The 21,906-nt window shown below is 39.5% G+C and overlaps 1 protein-coding gene across 1 annotated transcript; it reads right to left on the bottom strand.

Moving 5' to 3' along the window:
• Positions 1-1,187: 1,187 nt before the first annotated feature.
• On the bottom strand, positions 1,188-20,931 carry ARGFX (arginine-fifty homeobox). Its single transcript, XM_049852890.1, is given in 6 exon segments — positions 1,188-1,769; positions 2,579-2,727; positions 8,523-8,648; positions 18,312-18,503; positions 18,803-18,900; positions 20,825-20,931. Coding segments are annotated over 6 exon segments (1,254 nt in total).
• Between the last annotated feature and the right edge of the window lie 975 nt (positions 20,932-21,906).

The raw sequence follows: 21,906 nt of genomic DNA, 5'->3' as shown, positions 1-21,906 counted from the left end.
ACCACATTTTGTTTATCCAGTCATCTGTTCATGGAAGAGAATGTTATTGGTTTTATAGGTTCATCACGTACCTAAAAATTTGCTGAACTGTCATTCTAAAAGTTTGTTGATTTTGTTAGTTTTCCTAGATGATACTTTCATCTCAAAAATTAGTTTTATCTCTTCTGATTTCAGTACTTAGATGTCTTACTATTTCTTGTTGTTAGTTGGCTCTAGCTCACATATACGTAGAGCAGAATGAAACATTGCCTGGTCTTGAGGCATCCTCACAATCATTGCTCTTTGAATCCACTCTTGTAGTCACTGTGTCAACCCATCTCATTGAGGGTCTCCCTTTTTTTGCTGATCCTCTACTTTATCAAGCATGATGTCCTTTTCCAGCAGTTGGTCCCCTTGATGACACGTCCAAAGTAGGTGGGACAAACTCTCGTCACCCTCACTTCTAAGGAGCATTCTGGCTGTGCTTCCTCCAAGACCAATTTGTTTATTCTTCTGGCAGTCCATGGTATATTCAGTGTTCTTCACCAACACCACTCTTGTACTATATTAACACTAATGATGATAGTAATTTTCCTTTAAATTTTGACTAGAAATTCCTTTTAGAAAACCTAAAGATTGGAAATAAAATGCAAGTTATGACCCTCTCCCGTTAAAAGTGGATGACCCCTAAATGCTCCTCTTTTAAAAATATTTTTAAAAGTATAGAATAGTTTTGGAAAGAAGAAATTTTGGAGTCTCACTGGCCACCTAAGGAGCCCTGGTGCTGCAAACTGTTAAGTGCTTGGCTGCTAACAGATAGGTTGGTGGTTCAACCCACCCAGGGGCTCTATGGGAGAAAGGCTTGGAGCTCTGTTTCTGTAAAGATTACAGCCAACACAACCCTATAGGGCAGTTCTACTCTATCATAAGAATTGCTATGAATTGGAATTGATTCGATGGCACACGACACCAACAATTAGCCACCTGAGTGACCAGGAAGGCTTCTCCCCAGGAAGAGTTGTGGGGCTAATTGTGTGGTGCTGAGCTGTACAAGGAAAGAACTTTGGTTTTTACGACATTTCCATGGAAACAGAAGTGACCCTGATTCAGATATCTGAAGAAGAAGCAGACAAAGGAAAGAAGAGAGTCATGTGCAAGCAGCAGGAAGCCCATCTTCTATATGGTTCCGGTATTTATTAGTACTCTGATCACTGAAATCTAGAATGCACCATACTAGAGGGCTTCTGGAATTCCAGACTGTCTCTCAGACTGTCAGCTACAAAGCCTCCATTTGTCATATTGGACCAGGTTTCCCCAGGAGATAGACCTACTGCTGGATCAGCAAACATGCTGAGAGCAGGACCCCATCTTTCCAGCTGGGGCCTTGTGGGTGAGAGATACTGATACAGACAGCTGAAGGAAGAGCTGGATGCCACATCCTTGTCAGGAAAACTATACAGTTCCATGATTTGCGTTATGTCATAAACATCAGAGTATAAAGCAGGAACTGAAGCTACCAGCCTCTCCAACTGTGGATCTTGCATTTGGACATCACTTGTGGAATTCCAGGTAAAGACAGAGTCTTGTGTCCAGTTGAAAGTGCCTAAGGGCCGGGGTGGAAGGGAGCTATAGCCATCTGAAACCACAGGATAAAAAGAATAAGGACTGGTGGATGCCCTCAATAAGGTGGACACATTCTTCTTGGCTGGAATAATCTGCCTTGGTTTCTTCAGTGAGTGCTGATGTTGCTGCTGCTTCTTCATTTTAAATCGCTGGTTCCTGAACCAAACCTGGAGGTGTGGGGGGAAAGGAGAGATTGTGGTCTAGGAATTGGGAAGGAGGTACGCTGGGTGAAAACAAACAGGTTACAATCTTTATGTCCTCTCCAAGACACCGTAACTCTGTATTCTGAGAAAGCAGAGATAAACATGAGTGGAATCAATAACAGGGGCAGTAAGGAGCAGGACTGGGACCCCGTAGAATGAAGAAGCAAGAAAAGGAGAGTGTTTCAGAGGCTGTGCTGGAGATCAGAGGAAGGTTTCTGAACTCTGGAGAAGAGAAACTAGTTTAGAGATTGGGGTGGGGGGTGGCGGGGAGGTGGTGGGAAACTTGAACGGAAGAATTTTCAAGGATTCTTTTAGAAGGTCTCTACTATGACAAATACTCCAACAAAAATGTCATGGGTCTTAGCTGACTCAGAGGTTGGGGACAGTTATTTGTCTGTTGGTAGAGTTGTGACTAAACAAACTGCAGGAATTTGCTTAAGAATACATAAGAAGGCTGTCTGCATAAGAGCCCTTCCAGTGTTTGAGCTCTACAGTCCAAGGGTTAAGAACAAGACCTCTAGAGTTCTAATTCTAGTTGTATGACTTGTCTTTGTGATCCTCTACAAGTCGCTTTGCCTCTGGGCCTCATTCTCCTCATCCTTTAAACTGGATGATAGTAAGGTCAAAATATGTAGTGTGTCCGGTTCACTAACAGCACACAGTAGGAACTCAGTAAACAAATGTCATTATTATTGGGGCAGGGAGGGAATTGCCAGGCAGAATAGAAGAATATGGTTGGGATGGGATACCAAGCACACCCCAGGGGATCAGACCTTCACTTTTGACTCCTGTACATTGAACTTCAAAGCCAGTTCCATGCGGAGATTTTTATCTGGGAACATGGTCTGGTTAAACAGAGCCTCCAACTCTTCATGCTGCTTGTGGGTGAATACAGTACGTTCCTAATGCTTCCTCCATATTGCTGTAGGGGAGAGATGGATTAGTGATGGTTACACTTACTCTAAAAAAAAAGCAAACCCATTGTCGTTCAGTCGATTCCGACTCATAGCAACCCTATAGGACAGAGTAGAACTGCCCCATAGAGTTTCCAAGGAGCGCCTGGTGGATTTCAACTGCCAACCCTTTGGTTAGCAGCCATAGCACTTAACCACTACACCACCAGGGTTTCCACACTTAGACTAGCCCCTCCCAATTAAACCACAGCTGTGAATATCCCCTGGTTTGCCTCCATCCTGGCTTGGGATCCAGAGACAGGAGCTCCCTTCGACTCTGAATGGCTGAGCCCTATGTGACCGCTCTATGTTCTCAGTTTTCTGTGACTCTGTGCCTACCAAGAAATGAATTAACCCTTCAGTTTTCTCTGTACTCAGTCTGTTTACCCTGGAAGCTGGCTCCCCTCAGTTTCAGTTTGCCCTGAACTGAAAACAGAAGACCCTTTTTCTCTACCATTTGAGAAAGTGGGCAGCAGCTTCCTTCTTCTTATCTCCTTATTCACACTGTATTTCTTCTGGAATCATGAAGAAACCCCATATATCTGTACCAGAGTATGACGTTCTTCAAATGGGTTTCCACTCTTCACCTATTTATTCAAGAATGTAGCCCATCCCATCTGGAAAATAGGCTCTGTCTTCCAGACTCTCTGGGCCTCTGTTTGCTCCTCTGGGAAAAGGGTCATAAGAAACGAGATATAACTAAAATATGTGGAAAACCTATTTGGAGAGGCTTGAAAAATTATAGAATATATCTTAAAATGACAATGGAAAGGAAAAGGAATTTTTTTCTAAGAAAGCACAATGACCAAAATTAGCTTTAAAAAAAAAAAAAAGACTTGCAGTCCCTAAGTAGATTAATAACCACACATAGGTAAGTTTCAGAATTCAAGGAAATATGCTGCTAATCCTCCCGTTATGTACCCTACGTCACTACAAGGAGGGAGGTCTCTTTGGTCTTCTCTTATTTGAATTCAAGGATCATGACACTAAAACCAGGCAAGAATAACAAACACTATAAAACAAAACTACAGGCTAATGCCACTTATTGGCCTATTATGGATTGAATTAATTTCATCCTCCCAAAATATGTGTTGCAATCCTAATATTTATTCCTGTGCATGTAATACTGTTTGGAAATAGGGTTTTCTTTGTTATGTTAATGAGGCCATACCAATGCAGGGTGTGTCCTAAGCCTGATCCTTCTGAGTTATGAAAAGAGCGGATTCCACAGAGAAGACAGCACATATTTGGGAAGACAGGTGCCTTGGGAGGATTGCCCAAGAACCAAGGAGGGCCCTGGAACTGCTGACAATGAAGGAATAGGCATGGCTGAGGTCCTGATTGGAACTTTTAGCCTCCAGAGCTGTGAGAAAATAAATTTCTGTTCTTGAAAGCCACCCATTTGTGGTATTTCTGTTACAGCAGCACTAGGAAGCTGAGATAGATAACTACGAATTACGTTCTAGAAAATTCACATCCATGTGGGGTAGATTTTTTCCTGAAATGTAAACATATACATGCTATGTCTCCTGTAAACCTAAACCTATTTCCTGTTAAAGGTTCAGGAAATATGCTCCATGAGTCTATAATATATAAGTTGCAATTGTGGAAATGTTTTAACCAGTAATCTTTGAACTTACATACTAACAGTAGAAATTTTACTTATAAAATTCCTTGTAAATTTTGCACTTTTCTAGGATTGTGATCTTGAGCAAATTACTTAAACTCTCAACTGCAATTTCATCAAGCTTGAAAAGGGAATTCTGAGAGTATCTGCTTCATAATAGGTTTTGTAAATGTATGTGAATATATTAATTTAATGCAATATTACACACAAAATGCTACAATAATGAGTGGCACAACTGGATTACTGGAAACAGAGCAACTGGGATGGACATAACAAGAAAGCTGACACACTGAAAAATGCAACAAATGTCCCTGAACAAATTGTATAGAAATTGTTAAATGGGAACCTGATTTGCTGTGTAGACTTTCACCAAAAACACAATAAAAATTTTTAAGAAAGAAAAAAAGTAATGAGTGGCATGTAGTGTGCACAACATAAATGTTTTCTTGTATTCATTTTATTATTTTAGAATATTTATCACTGAAAATTATGTCTGTTTACTTAAGCTATATTTAACGTAACCAAAAACCAAACCTGTTGCTGTCAAGTTGATTCCAACTCATAGCGACTCTACAGGGCAGAGTAGAACTGCCCCATAGGGTTTCCAAGGAGTGGTTGGTGGATTGAAACTGCCAACCTTTTGGTTGGCAGTTGAGTTCTTAACCACTACGCTACCAGAGCTCAAATTTCTGATAAATAGCCCCCTGCCTATGACCCTACTAACCTTGTAGTGATTAACATTCTCAGCCTATCAACTGCAAGTTGGGAAAATATTATCAATGGAACATTTAAATGGTTTTGTAGAAAACAAAATTTTCAAAACCCATATTACTAATTCTTATTATTTTGCTATACAATGTCATATAGGAAATAAAATTTTCTTTCAAACTCATAAAACTATAGTTTATATATGTATACTATATAAAGGGTAGACTACAAAAACTATATCAAACCTATTTTAGTGACTGGCTCAGAGAAGATAGTGGGTGGAATGGAATTGATAGGCGTGATCATAACACACTCTAGCTTTACCCTATGATTTTATTTTTCAATAAATGAGACTAAGTTCTGTATTTCTTGTATGAATTACTTACAGTATAAAGTTGGAAGGAATGGCTATAAGAAAATGTATTTATATGCTAACAGTTTTTTTTTTCTGGTGGTGAATATTAATGGGTATTTGTTATAATATTCATGTTCTGTATTTTCGGAAGTAAAATTTTATTAAGACAATCAACCAATATTAACAGTTGTAGGAGAAAATACTTAAGGATCATACTGAAAATGTTTTAAAACTCAACACTCATTTCTGATAGGGATTTAAGCAATGTATGAATAGGTGGCATTTTCTTAACCAAAAAAAAAAAAAAAAGATCTGATTCAAAAAGAATAAATACTCAATGAAGAAACATTAAAAGCATTGCTATTAAAGTAAATGAAAGGTAAAAACATTCTCCATCACAGGTACTAGTATATCTAGCAAATGCAACAAAATATGAGTGAAAACTAGCTAGTATAATAAGGAAGCAAATATTATTTGAAAAAAAAATATGTACATTACTCTGAAAAGTCCACTAAAAAATATTGAAAAATTATATAAAACGGTTTAACACATTGGAAGAATATAAACTTAAGATGCAACAATCAACTGCTGCCTTAAAATAAATATACAATTTAATGTTAACATTACATTTTAAAAGATTATATGCACAATGACCTCAAAATACAGAATGTTTAGGAATATACCTAAATGAAACATGCAAGGCCTATCTGAAATGTACTAAAGGGCATAAATGGAACTAAACTGTACTAAGGGGCATAAATGGTCTGAATAAGTGGAAAGCATATTGTGTTATTGAAAATAAATGGCTAAATATTAGAAAAATGTGTTTTTTTCCCAAAACAAGTATGTAATTTAATCCTAATCAGTATCAGCAGAAATTTTTATGAAACTTGACAAGGTGATTCTAAAATTGAGAAGAGAAGTTATCTAAAGGTATCTGAGAAATTTCTTTCTTCCTTCATTCCTTCCTCCCTCCTTTCGTCCTTTTAAAGAATTAGAACTGGCTGAATCTGTCACCCAACAATATATACTGTAAATAGGTAACATGAAACGCTGTTGTACCGGTGCCAGAAAAAGTTAATTTAGCACTGGAGTAGAACAGAAAATAGAAAAAGATGTTAGCATAAATGGAAAGGTGAAATTTCTAGTCAATAGGAACAAAACAAGTGCCCATTAATTTAGAACAAATTAAACAAACAGCATTTAAAAGCAATTGCAGATGGATTCAATATCTGAAAGTTTTTAAATTTTATATTCAAATAATAGAGGAAAAAACCTCAAATAGATAAAATAAATTATATCAGAGTAGCTATTATAACATATGTGAAAGAGAAAAGATTCATATCCCTATTTTATAAAGAATTTATACAAAACTAACTTTCATCATAAAACTGGATCAAAGGTATGAAAAAGTAATATCTAAAAGGGAAAGTAAAAATGATTCAAAAACCATAGCAAAAAATGCTCAACTTCACCAATAATTCATAATAAGTAAATTAATTCAATAATGAGTTAATTTTTCTCCCAAAACACTGGTCAAAAGTTTTTGATAAATCAAGTCCTATTGATAATGTGGAGGCCTGGTGGAGCAGTGGTTATGTCATGCAGCTGCTAACCAAAAGGTCGGTAGTTCAACTCTGTCCTATAGGGTCGCTATAGATGGGAATTGGCTTGACGGCAATGGGTTTGCTTTTTGGTTTTGGTGTGGATAGTGTGGTGGAATGTATACCATAATCAGTTATTAGTGGGAATGTAAACTGGTGCAAGATTTTGGAGAGGAATTTGATAGAATCTTTCATTTTTAATATACTTTAATATGCCACTTAGCCCAGAAGATTTACTACTAGGAATTTAAAACATTCATCAACAGGAGACTCATAGGGTTGCTATGAGTTGGAATTGACTGGAAGGCAATGAGTTTGGTTTTTGGATTTATCGATAAGAGACTGGTGAAACAACCTTTCATACATTCATAGCCTGGAACAGTCATATATTTTCTAAAAGGTAGACATTAATGTATAAACAGAAAAATCTATGTCTAGATTAAAAAAAAAAAAAAAGATTCAAGATAGTGTTAAATTTAAAAAAAAACACACATTACAGACTAATTCAGTAAGGTTCAACTTATGTAAAAATCTGTGTGTATTTATACATGATTACTCTATGTACATTTATACACTTACTAATACAGCTAGAAAAATATTTCAAGTTTCAAGTTATTCTCAGAAGTGAGAAGGGAAGAGGAATTAAAGGTTGCCATTTTTTTTTTTTTTATCTTAACAAGGGGAACACTGGTGGCCTAGTGGTTAAGTGCTACGGCTGCTAACCAAAGGGCTGGCAGTTTGAATCCACCAGGCGCTCCTTGGAAACTCTGTGGGGCAGTTCTACTCTGTCCTACGGGGTGGCTATGAGTTGGAATCGACTCAACGGCGCTGGGTTTGGTTTGGTTTTGGTATCTTAACAAGATGTTATCATATATTTCTTGTGTATTGTTAAGCAACATGCATTTATAATTTTAAGAATTGAAAATAATTTTAATGAGGCTCTTTTTTTCCCATTTACTCTGGGCCATGATATTTCCGCCTGGGAAAAGGAACTTCTCTATTTCTATTTTCCTATTCTTCAGTTGGGAGCCCTTGTGGCTCAGTGGTTTAGCATTTAGCTGCTAACCAAAATGTCGGCAGTTCGAATCCACCAGCCGCTCCTTGGGAACCTTATGGGGCAGTTCTACTGTATCCTATAGGGTCACTATGAGTCGGCATTGACTTGATGGCAAAAGGTTTGGTTTTGGGTTTTTTGGTTATGCTTCGGTTGCTCTCTCCTAGGAAAACATCCTCACTTACTCTGTTTTTTGCATTTTCAATCTATCATAATTTAGAACAACCATGGGCCAAAGGCACTTGTTGTTGATTTGGACTTTATAACTTCCCATTTTATGTTGTAAATGGTTTTTAAAATAGATTTTGGAATATAAGATACAATGATCAATAGTTGCTTAAATACAAAATGCAATTATAGGGCCCCATGAGAAGGGGCAATAGTAGGAAGAGAGGGCAAATGAGAGTTATACTCACTGGGATCAGCTTGATTCTGTGGTATTAAGTTCATGTTGAAATCATCCATGTTGACAAAAGGGTATGGCTTGAAATTTTCTGGGGCTATTCTGTTCACAAGGGCTTCTGAAATTTGGGATGAAAGGCCTGTGTAAGAGAGGGAACACTGCTGGGTATTCATTCACTGGAAAGGAATGTTTCAAGGAGCCTTTGTTTGCCATGTAACCTCAGAATAGTGAGGTTAACTCCCTGAGCCTCTATCTGAGCTAAAAAATAATCTGTATTTTCTACCAGAGAAATACTCCAGATGTATTTGTCAAAAATGAAACTTTGGAAATATTAAAAGAAATTGTGAGTGAATATCTTTGTAACCTAAAATATCTCTTTAATGAGATTGTTGAAGCACAATCTATACCTGAAAAGACGAAAACTTAAGACAATTAGACTAGATCAGTTGGCCACAGATTTCTCATCAGAAACCTATGAGGACAGACAGTGGAACAAAATCTTCAAAGTGCTGGAAGAAAAGAAATGTTGACCCAGGATTCTATACAGGAAAAATATCCTTGAAGAGTGAAGGTGAAATGAAGACCATCTCAGATGAAGGAAAACTATGAGAACCCATGGCGAGTAGTCCTGTTATATAGAACTGCTAAAAGAAGTCATTTAGGCTAAAGGGAGATGATACAAGAGGGAAAAGGGAAACTTTAGAAATGAAGGAAGAGCCACAGAAATGGCAAATATCTGTTTAATGTGATGGACTAGTGCTCTCTTCTTAGGTTATTTAAAATATACATGAATATTGAAAGCAAAAATTACCACATTGCCTAGTGGCTTTTTGTTTTTACTTATTATTTTGAAATAATTAGATACACAGGAGGTGGCAAAAAAAAAAATGTACAGAGGTCCTATGCACCCTTCACCCAACATTGTCCAATGGTAACATCTTGCATAACCGTTTATACTATTAAAACCTGGAAAATGACATTGCTACAATCCACAAAGCTTACTCAGATTTTATCAGCGGCCTTGCACAATTTAGACTGCATGATAGTCTAGGATCCTATTACCCAACCTCACGTCCCCATCCCCATCACTAGGGGTCACGCTTGTGTCATGACCTGATAGCTCCCACTGCCTCCCTTGACCGCCTCCAGTTTTTCTCCCACAGGTGTTTTCCCTAATAGAAATTCTTGCAGGTGTAATCCCATCCTGACATCAGCTTCTTGGAGGAGGAGGACAAATACACCTTAGTTTTTGTGTTATCAGTTAATCCATCCTGGAAAGTGGGATTTAGCCTCAGCCAGAGGCATTTGGCATTTATTTGAGCATTGTACCTGGCCCTCTTAGAGGAGGAGGGTGGGGTACCCCGAGGTGATGGGGGGGTCAGGCTGGAGAGAAGGCAGAAGGTGTTGTACTCACTGTGATCCACTCAGTCTTGTGGTATCATGTTCATGCTGGGATCACCCATCTGGGTAAAAGAGTGGGGGCGGGGATACCCAGGGGCTCCTCTGCTCACCTGGTTACCAGAAGCTGCATTGGCAGATCTGTGGAATAGGACAGGGGAGTGAATACTGATGAAGCCTTTCATTCACTGGGAAGCAATGTATTCAAGGCCACTGGGTTTGAATCCCAGCTCACTTGCATAGTATCTCCGCAAATCAATACAATAAAGCAAAACAAAACGAATGAGCGATTTTACCCCCTCCAAACAAACAAACAAAAACCCTTGCCTTCAAGTTGATCTTGACTCATGGTGACCCCATGGATACAGAGTAGGACTGCTCCATAGGATTTTCTTAGCTGTACTCTTTACAGAAGCAGATGGACAGGCCTTTCCTCTGCAGTGCTGCTGGGCGGTTTCGAACCACCAACTTTTAAGTTAGAAGTCCTGAGCAAACACTTTGTGCCACCTCGGCAGCCCTTTTTACCTCCCTCAGCCTCAGTTATTGAACAATATCATTTATATCACACGCAAGTAAAATTTTGCTGAAGATCATTCAAAAACAGTTGCAGAAGTACATGGACATGGAACCGCCAGAAATTAAAGCTGGATTCAGAAGAGGACGTAGACCCAGGGATATCATTGCTGATGTCATATGCATGTGAAAGTTGGCCAATGAATAAGGAAGACCGAAGAAGAACTGACGCCTTTGAATTGTGGTGTTGGCGAAGAATATTGAATACACCATGGACTGCCAAAGAACGAACAAATCTGTCTTAGAAGAAGTACAACCAGAATCCTCCTTGGAAGCAAGGATGGTGAGACTACATCTTACATACTTTGGACCTGTTGTCAGGAGGGATCAGTCCCTGGAGAAGGACATCGTGCTTGGCAAAGTACAGGGTCAGGAAGACCCTCAATGAGGTGGATTGACACAGTGGCTGCAACAGTGAGCTCAAACATAACGATTTTAAGGATGGTACAGGACCAGGCACTGTTTCATTCTGTTGTGCATAGGGTCGCTATGAGTCAGAACCAACTTGACGGCACCTAACAACAACAACAACAAGCATCTGCTTTTCAATACAATCCTCACAGTAAATGTAATAATAAAATGATGCAGTAACATACAATATTAATATAATAATACCATATAATAATAATATATAAACTAGCCTTTGGAAATCCGTTTCATGTGTTAGACATTTAAGTGCTTCATATATGATTCATTTGATCCTCTGAACAAACACATGGGCTAAAGTACCATTGTTATCAATCTCTTACATGAGAAGAGATGTAAGGTCTTAAGCTTGGGCAGCTAGAGACTAATATAAGTGGAAATGAATCACGTCTTACTAGTTCCTAAATATACAATCTAAGCCAGTTGAATTAATTAAGTCCAGTTGAATAACTCCCGTTGAATTAGTTGTTTGCTTGTGTGTGTGTGTGGTTTTTGTTTTTCTTTTCTTTTTTTTTTTTTTTGATATGCTAGACTCTCATGCCCTTCCTGAGAAAGTGGGCATTGAGAGTCTAGCATATTAAACAAACAAAACAAAACAAACAAAGAAGCAAACAATTCAACTGGACGAGTCTTTTTCCTGCTCAAGGCTATGGAGAGCCAAGAACAGAATTACCAGCAGGGGCACTGCGTCTTATTTATTGCTTGCCTCCCTAATGTTGGGCACTTATCTAGGTCCTCGGAGTCCCTCGGTGATGCAAACCATAATGCCCTCGGCTGCTAACCAAAAGGTTGGCGGTTACAGTCCGCCCAGAGGTCCCTCAGAAAAAAGACATGGCAATCTACTTCTGAAAAATCACGCTGAAAACCCTACAGAGCACAGTCCTACTCTGACACACATGGAGTCTCCATGAATGGGAATCAACTCCATGGCAACTGGTTTTACTGGTATATAGGTCCGCAATGAATAAAACACAAAAACTGCTGTGTAGTGGAACTCATATTCTAGTGAGGATTTGCAAAGACCAGGCTGGCACAGGTTGGAAAAATGTGGGAGACCGGCAGAGCAGCCGCCAACCTCAGTGACAGGAGTCTCAGTAAACCCCTGCCTTTCCTGAGGCTTTCAGATCTCCAGACCTCTCTTGTCTTCAATACACAACCCTCTCTCTATCATCTCCCTCCAGTGTGATTTGCATCCTTTAGTCTTGCTCCTTTGATTTTTTGACCCCCCAGACCTCACATGGAGCCCTGGTGGTCCTGTGGTTAAAGCGCTGGGCTGCAAACCAAAGGTTGGCGGTCTAACCTACCAGACATTCTGCTGGAGAAAGTGGTAGTTCACTTCCATAAAGATTATCCATTATGGAGAAGTCGGTTTTGCCTCATAGCGACCCTATAGGACAGAGCAGAACTGCCCCATAGGGTTTCCAAGGAGCAGCTGGTGTTTTCCAGCTGCTGGCCTTTTGGTTAACAGGTTAGCAGCCGAGCGCTTAACCACAGCCTTGGAAACCCTGTGGGGCAGTTCTAGTCAAAGGGTTGCTATGAGTTGGAATCAACTTGACTGCAACAGGTATGGTCTTTCAACGGGTTTTAAACTGCACATTCCGGACCCGCAGTTCTTGCTTCTCCCCCTCTCCTTCTCCCTGCTTACCTGTGGATTCCTTTGGAGTGCTTATTTTCAGTCCTGCTTGATGTCTCTCTCTCTGGAAATGCGGTTTTTTCAGTGTGTCCTGATGGTGAGAAGACTGCACATTTAAATGCAGTCTTTAACACAATCAGGCTCCTGCTCCGCCCAGACACACCCTGATAAATTGAGTCCAGCTGAACTCTTCATCCATCCATTCATTCATTCCATAAATCCTTCAAGCGGACTCCTGAGTTCTTTTGACGTGACCACTTTTTACTTTTACGCTTTGTGTTGTTTCAAGTTTTGGGTGTGTCTCTTGAAAACAGCAAATGGATTTGAGAATTTTAACATATGGATTTAATCCATTTATGTTTAATAGGATAATGACTAGTCATCTATTTGGTCTTATTTTGGACCACCTTTGCTTTTTTTTTCCCCCCACTTTTCCTGCTGTCTGTTGGAATGGTTGCACTTCATTCCTTCTCTCTCACGATGGCGTGTAAATTATATGCAAGATTTAAGATCACCATTAATTTTGTAACGTAGGTACTTGATTTAAACATTTAAAAATTTAATCAGTTTCTTTGTATTTCTCCCAAACAATAAAAACCTCTTTGGCTTGTTAACGAATTCCCTGCCTTTGGTCTCCTGTGTTATTCTTGCCTACTGTTTTAGATCAGACTTGCTTTTATGTCCTAAAAGCAGTCGTTACTATTTTTTTGGTCATAGATATTTATTTAGATTTAACCATGTTTATGAAGCTCTTTGCTTATCATTGCTTCTTTCATCCTCCTTTTCCTCTCTAGGTTCAGTTTCATTCTTTCTGAAGTAGGACCGTTAGCAGTTCTTTTAGTGATAGTCTTTTAATTGCGAACATTTCCAAACTCTCTTTGCCTGGAAACATCTTTATTACATTGTCACTCCTGCATAATAGTTTAGGTGAGTATGAAACTTGTTTATTTGATACGTCTGCCAATAGCCAAGCTTTTACTCCTTTGTAGGTAATCCTTCTCTACTCTCCAGTTGCTTTTAAAAGATCTGTGCTTTGTTCATAGTCTATATTTTTACCTCAAAGCATCTGGGTAAGGTTTGTTTTTATTTATCCTGTACATGTCTCACTTTATGTCTTCAAGCTAAGCACTCTAAAATTTCTTCAATTATGGACATTTTGGAGTCATTATCTCTTTGAATCTTGTCTTTCTTCCATTTTCTCTTTTGGAGTTTATATTAGGTTCATATTAGATCTTCTCATTCTATTCTTCATATTTCTGAACTGCTATCATCTCTGTAACTTTCTGTGACTAGTTTAGTCATAATGCCAGAAGTCTGATATATAGATATGGACATAATTTTTTAAAAATCACTCTGATGTGTTTTGTTGCCCTTTAATTCTGGTTTCTTTGTGGTGTTTTGCCTACCCTAACACTACCATTCTCAAACTGACTGAAATATTACTCATTCCTCTATATGTTTATTCATTCATTCATCACATATTTATTGAGGGGGTTCTGTTGACAAGCACTATTCTGGTACTGCAGGGGTGGGGGGTTAATTATAATTATAATAGACTCAACTTGAGCTTCAAAAAAAAAAAGGCAACTACTTCAGCTTGCATCAGCTTGCTGGACTCATGTCTCTGGACTGGGGAGGGAGCTCTGACCTTGGCCACCAAGCCTAGAGGGTACATAACTTAGAAACTAAAGACTGGAGTTCACATCTGCATCCTACCAAAGAAAGAAGACAAATTCACTACGTGATAAGAATAAAAATGTACCCAATATAAAGCTATAGACAACAGGAAAGAAAAGATTTAGGCATTAAAGGATCAACCCAGGAAATGGAATAATGATTGACAAGCTCTCCAGAAAGAGAGAATTTAAAAAAAAAAAAACCAAACCCAGTGCCGTTGAGTCGATTCCAACTCATAGCGACCCTACAGGACAGAGTAGAACTGCCCCATAAAGTTTCCAAGGAGCACCTGGCGGCTTTGAACTGCCGACCCTTTGCTTAGCAGCCGTAGCACCTAACCACTATCCCACCAGGGTTTCTGAAACAAAGAATACAGTGCAAAAAATTTCACAATTTACTTCAACACCTCTCTCAAAGTCTCTCTTATTCTTTCTCAGTATCTCCTCTCTCTCTTAATGTCTCTCTGTTATCTATGTCTACCAGTTTCTGTCATTCCTGTTAATCTCTTGCACGCTTCTTTTCCTATCCCTCTCCGCCCTCCCACTCCTCCCCCATCCCATTGCTTCTCTCTCTCCCTGAATCCTTTTCAAAATTCAGTTTCCCTCAGTCCTACTGACTCAATATTTTCTCAATTTCTCTCTCACGCACTCTCAATCTCTGACAGTGTTTCAGTCTCTCAAATATCTATTTCTGTTAACATTTTTCTCAAAATCAACCTCAATATCTGTTCATCTTTGTCAATCTTTCTTAATCTCTCTCTTTCGTTATCTCTTTACTCATTCTGCCTAGCCAATTTCCTTTCTCTGTCTTGCACATGCTCCCTCTTTTTCTTGGCACTTCTATATCATTTGGTATTTCTCTCAATATCTCAATTTTGTTAGTTCCTCAATATTTCTTAATCACCCTCTGAAGCTTTTTTCAAAATGTCTCCCTCAAACTCTTATTCAAATTCTTGTGTTCCCCCCCTTCACAAAACATATAGACAGTTTAAAGAGCATTAAGGTAAATGTTGATATAATGAATATAGTACCTCAGAATCAAAGCTTCTGTAGTACAGAAGACACCATAACCAAAGTTAAAAGCAAACAAGAGACTAGGAGAATCTGTTTGAAAAAATTCACGTAAGGCAAATGATTACTCTTCAGATGGTATAAACAAACCCTAAAACATAAACAACAAAACAAAATAAAAAAAGCAAGCCAGCCAGTAGAAAATTAGACAAAGGCTATGATAGGCAATTCACATTGCAAAACAAAAGTAGCAATAATAATACAAAAATACGCAAATCTTACTAGAAATCAGGAAAATACAAACTAAGACAATTATTATTATTATTTGCTCTTTCAAATGAGGATCCTGTATGCACTCAGTGGAAGAAAAATTCACGAATGGCAAGTTCATGTATGGCAGTCATCTTCTCGCCTACTACATTTATCTACTCGTGATGAAATTTATCTACTCGTGATAACTAATACTTATTAAGCAGTTACGATGTGCTGGTCTGTCTCTTTGCATACGTCATTTTCACAAAATACGCCATAATCTTAGGAGACTGGCATCAGTATGATATTCGCTTTACAAGGGGAGAAATAAGTTCCCAGTAACCATACTTAACAATACAGTGGAACAAGACTGAAATACATTTTCTACTTTTTAACTATCGTGCTATACTGCTGTCTTCCTCAAATTTCAAAATCATTGGTCAGTATTTTAAAGGAAAGAACTGGAAGCGTAATGCGTCATTAAGCCCTCTTGTTGTAACGCCGCAAAGATTTCCTTACTAGCATGGATATGCCAGGGGTCTATGCAAGGGGTCAGCTGACTTTTTTCTGTAAAGGGCCAGATAGTAAATTGTTTTGTCTTTGTTGGCCATATGGTCTCTGTTACAACTACTCAACTCTACCATTGTAGTACAAATGGTGGGTTCGAACGGCGGAACTTTAGGTTAGCAGCTGAGCCTTTTAACCACTGTACCACCAGGGCTCCTCAAAGCAGCCATAGACAGTAAGTAAACAAATGAGTGTGCCAAAGAAACTATTTACAAAACCAGGCAGGGGACTGGGTGGGATTTGGCCCAAGGGCTGCAGTTTGCTGATAGCTGGTCTATGCAAATATTCAGTTGCCATTTGCCTGGTGCTGTAAATCACAGCCTTGGTTTTTCTCAGTGTTTCTTCAGTATCAAGGCCATTTATTTGGATAAATCTTTAGTCCAGTCATGTCCATATTCACAATCCCTTCTTAGGCCTGTCTGAAATACCTACCCTGCTAAGACACCACCTTCTCTGTCTTCTTTCATCAAACTTCTCCCAGAGCTCCTGCAAAGTGCCAGGCCCAGCACTGAATGTTGGGGAACAATTAAACCAGCGCATTTCCTCATGGAATTAACAGTCTAATGGGAGAGATAGAAAATAAATAGAGAAGTAGTTACAGAATTTCAAATGTTTACTGTAGAACCAGCATCCTCCTTGCTGCTGAAGATAAAAACTACAGGTCTTGTTACATACATATTTACTATAATACCTACCCGCCCCCCCCCAAAAAATCCTATAGGTCATCCTTAATTCTTTTCCTTGTTTTACTCCTCCCCCATCCAACTCAGTAAATCCTATATACCTTATCTTTAAAAAATAAGCTGAATTTGTCAGCTTCTTTTGATCCTCATTGACCACCCACCCTGATTCAAGTCACCATCTCATTCCTGGGTGACTCTAACAGCTTCCTCACTGATCTCCCTGAATCTATCCTTGACAGTTCCCTGGCCAGCCCGCTCTCCAACTTCCAAACACACACTCCATTGCCCAGGAGCTGCCAGACGACCTGGGCATGGCAAGCATTAAATGGTGAAATGAATAAATTGACTTCCATTTACATCCTCAGCCTCTCAAGCTTGGTTCACTTGAGTCTAGTCTCCCAGAAATGGGTCTACTCAGTACCTAAAAATTCAGCTGAACATACCCTGTGTTGTGTGGTGTGTGCTGAGTGCTGGGGACACAGTGGCAATGAGGATGACAAGGTCTCTGCCCGTAAGGAATTTGGAATCTAGCAATTTGCTTGGCCAGTAAGTGCATGAAAAGGTAATTAAAAGGAAATATCATTGAATCCAGGAATTAAATCAGCTTTCCTCTTCCTTTTTCTCTTTTTGTGAAAATATTTTGATCTTTTGGAAATAATTTTAGGTGACAATCATTAAAACTTTTAAATTTTAAAAGTTCATATAAACTTTGACCTATTATTTGCATTTAGAAATTTATTCTAAGAAGATCCAGTAAAAAGAATCAAAACATGCTGTGAAAAGATAACTATTCTTTATCGTATTTATTTAAATACCTAACAATAGAATAGGTAAATAAATTCTAACACATTTATTATATGAATTACCTTATAACAATAAAAATTAAATCAGAAAATCTACTTTAAAATATAATAAATGTATTCATGTTTCCTTAGTTTGTTCAGGGGCTCTGGTGGCATAGTGGTTAAAGAGCTTGGCTGCTAACCAAAAAAGGTCAGCAGTTTGAATCCACCAGCTGCTCCTTGGAAACCCTATGGGGCAGTTCTACTCTGTCTTATATGGTCGCTATGAGTCAGAACCAACTCAATGGCAATGGGTGTTTGGTTTTGGTATCTTCTTCAAGCTCATGCAAGCACCTTGATGTCAGAAATCTTGTCTGTAGTATTCGCTTACTGTTATATCCCCAGACCCAAGCACTGGGTCTGGAGCAAAGTTTAGAAAGTTGCTTCATGAATGGACATATGGATGAATGACAGGTGGATGAGATAATAGGTACTGATATGGGAAGACTCCATTGGAACTCTTCTTTAAAAAACAAGAAAATGAAGTATAATTGTAAGTAAAAAGACCATAAAGAAAAAAAGAGAGAGAGAGATAAGCAAACTGTTAGTAAGGGTTATGTGAAGGGACTGAAATTCCATTGAACATTACTTTCTCCATTATCTGTATCTGTTACATTTACTTATTATTATTATTACAAGAATCAGGAAAAAAATGAGAAGTTAAAAAAAAATCAGATTTGTTGAACTCTTTTTCTGTCTGTCCTCAATTTCCGGTTGCTTTGGTTCTGAACTGGGTTTTACCTTGAGTAACCCAGAGCAAGGTCCATCCAAACTCTTCCCTCAGGTAGCCCCTCCTTCCTTTTAGCTGCCTGCTTTCTTGGCTGGGTGGGAAATCCAGTCTGTGAAGAGGCAAGGCAGTGGGGATGCCCTGTACCACCGAGGGGAAGACAGTGTGCTGGATGAGGACTCCCTGGATGATGGCAAAGGTCCCAGCTTCAGAAGTGAGCAAGGAGAAAACTGTCAGCAGGGTGGGAGCACAGGGCACGTGTTGAGAGGAAACGCATTGTCTGAAAGGAGCAGTGGGTGCAGCCCAAGATTGTTCTCCAGTCTCACTCTGGGGAATGATCCTTGCAAGTTATGTGGCGTAGACTATGGTGGTTGGGGATTTTATGTCTTCATTCCAGTTAATCCATGTGTTCATTCTAGGTGGGCTTGTGCCCCAGGGACACAGCCCTTATCCCAGCATGTGGTCCTGTTTCTGAAGGTCTGATTGTCTCATTCCTTCTCCTTACCCCCAGATGGGTTCTCCAGCTTTTTCTTCTCCTTAACTGGGTAGAGGTCTAAGACTCCCCTCCAACTCCAGGTGGTACCCTTGTTCAAGCATGGAGAGCTAAAAGGAGAAGGCAAAGACGTGAAGGAAATTGTGGCAGTTCCTCCAGGGATTAAAATTATCCACAAAGTGAGGGAGAGGAAGGGCAGAAGAAGAAGGAAAAGAGAGTGAGAAAAAGTAGCCAAGGGAGAGAATGGATTCTAGAATCACTCTTTGCATCTAGACTCCAGTATTTACTACATGTGTGACCTTGAGCCAGTTATTTAACCTCTCAGGGTTGTTGTGAGGTTAAAGGTGTTAATATCACTAAAGCATTTAAATAGTGGCTACCTCATAGTTAGCACTCTGTAACCCAGGAAGAAAATTAGCCTGGAGGGAGTCACACACAGAATAATGTTGTTAGGTGCGAGTTGGTTCCAACTCATAGCGACCCTATGCACAACAGAACGAAACACTGCTTTGTCCTGGCCATCCTCGTGATCGTTATGCTTGAGCACGTTGTTGCCACCACTGCATGAATCCATTTCATTGAGAGTCTTCTTTTCGCTGGCCCTCTGCTTTCCTATAAACCCCGTTGCCATCAAGTCAATTCTGACTCATATTGACCCTATAGGACAGAGTAGAACTGCCCTGTAGAGTTTCTGAGGAGCGCCTGGTTGATTTGAACTGCTGACCTTTTGGCTAGCAGCTGTAGGACTTAACCACTGCACCACCAGGGTTTCTGACCCTCTGCTTTACCAAGCATAATGTCCTTCTCCAGGGACTGACCCCTCCTGATAACATGTCCAGAGTATGTAAGACAAATTCTCACCATCCTCACTTCCAAGAAGCATTCTGGCTGTACCTTTTCCAAGGCAGATCTGTTCATTCTTTTGGCAGTCCATGGTATATTCAATATTCTTCACTAACACTGTAATTCAAAGGCATCATTTTTTAAAATTTGTTTAGTGATTGTTTGGGAAAGGTGTGCACTTTCTTACTGTGTGCCAGGCACTGACCTATGCAGTTTATTTGTATTTAACTCTCATGACACACTTCTGAAATAGGTTATGATGTTATCTTGTTTTATCAGTAAGGAAAAATGGGGCTTATATGGGTGCCATGGCTTACTTATCACGAGGTGGTAGAGCCAGGTTCTAATTCAAGCTCTTCCTGACTTTAAAAACCAGGCTTTAAACCCCCAACCTTTAGAGATGAGTCTAGAAATCAGAAGTGTTGAAGAGAAAAAAAATAAAATAGGATTTGGAGAGGTATAAACAGAAAACTGGAAGCAGAGAAGGAGAGTATAAAATGGAGGGGAGACTAAAAACACAGCCTGAGCCATGATTGAGGAAGAGAAAGAAATGAACTCCTTGAAGACAGAGACAGACAGAGAAAGAGATTTTAAAAATATTCTGGAAAAGACAGAGGCAGAAAGGCAAAGAGCTAACAGAGATGAAGAGAAAGACAAGGAGATAAGACAGAAAGAGAAAAAAAGTCACTGAATGAGATGGGGGTTTAGAGAGTAAAGACAAGGGGAAGTTTCATAAAGATAAGCCAAGAACCAAACCCATTGCTGCCAAGTTGATTTTGACTCATAGAGACTGTATAGGACAGATGAGAATTACCCCATAGTGTTCCCAAGGCTGTAAAACTTTATGGAAGTAGACTGCCTATCTTTCTCCCCAGGTTCAAACCTTTGACCTTTCGGTCAGCAGCCATGTGCTTAACTGCTGCACCACCAGGGCCCCTCACAAAGATAAATGAAAGGAAAAAGATGAACATCAGAGGCAACCTTCACCCTTCCCCCCCCTTCTCAGTCCCTTCCCTCCAAAAGTGCATAACCAGAGTTTGATACAATATTCTAATGTTTTCTGCAAACCTGTTGGGTGAGATGAGATATTCTGGGTTCTCACCAGGTGTCTGAGGCAGGGACAGGTTCTGTGTATGTGGACAGAGCAAGTATAAGTTCAATGACTCCTGAAGGACCCACGTCTCTCCTCACCCGTCCAGCCAATTGTCTAACCGGTTGACTTCAAAGTGACGGAGCAGAGTCTTGAGAGTCAGAGGATAAGTCCAGAAAGCTGTGGACTCCCTCAAGCCCCAGGGCATCACTGGGATACCATGCAAGAGACCATTTTTTCCCAGGTGGTCTTCTTTCATCTTTGCATTTCTTCTCAGCCTTTGTTCTTGCTACCTCTTCTATCAGGAAAGTAATTCCTGACTTTTGCCTCATTCTCCCTTGAAGAGTAAAAACTTCTTCCTTCAAGGTCTCATAGCCATTCTGTCCCTTATCCAAGGGAGAAGAAAAAGAGGAACCAGGCTGAGGAGATTAGGGCCCAAATATCAAAGTCCAGGGAATTCAACCACCACTTGTCTGTCAGTTTGTCGTACTGTGGTGGCTATGCCACCAGTATTTCAAATACCAGCAGGGTCACCCATGGTGGACAAGTTTCAGTGGAGCTTCCTGACTAACATAGACTGGGAAGAAGAACCTGGTGATCTACTTCTGAAAAAATTGGCCAGTCTAAATCTTATGGACAGCAGCAGAACATTATCTGATCTAGTGCTGGATGACGAGCCCTTCAGGGTGGAAGGCACCCAAAACATGGCTGGGGAAGGGCTGTCTCTTCAAAGTAGAGTCAGCTTTAATGATGCGGATGAAGTAAAGTGTTTGGGACCTACATTTGCTGATGTGGCATGACTCAAGATGAGAAGAAACAGCTGCAAACATCCATTAATAATCAGAATGTAGAAAGTACAAAGTATGAATCAAGGAAAATTGGAAGTTGTTGAAAACTAAATGGAATGCTTGAAGATTGGTATCCTAGTCATTAGTGAACTGAAAAGGATTGGTACTGGCCATTCTGAACCGGATAATTGTATGGCCTACTATGCCAGGAACGACAAATTGAAGAGGAACGACGTTGAATTCATCATCAAAAGGAACACTTCGAGATCTATCCTGAAATACAATGCTGTCAGTGAAAAGATTATATCCATATGCCTATAAGAAAGACCAGTTAATATGACTATTATTCAAATTTAGGCACAGACCACTAATGCCAAAGATGAAGAAATTAAAGA

This window comes from Elephas maximus, chromosome 1 (genome assembly GCF_024166365.1).
Source record: "Elephas maximus indicus isolate mEleMax1 chromosome 1, mEleMax1 primary haplotype, whole genome shotgun sequence".
NCBI classification, from domain to species: Eukaryota; Metazoa; Chordata; class Mammalia; order Proboscidea; family Elephantidae; genus Elephas; species Elephas maximus.
This window is presented reverse-complemented; position numbering and strand designations above follow the sequence as displayed.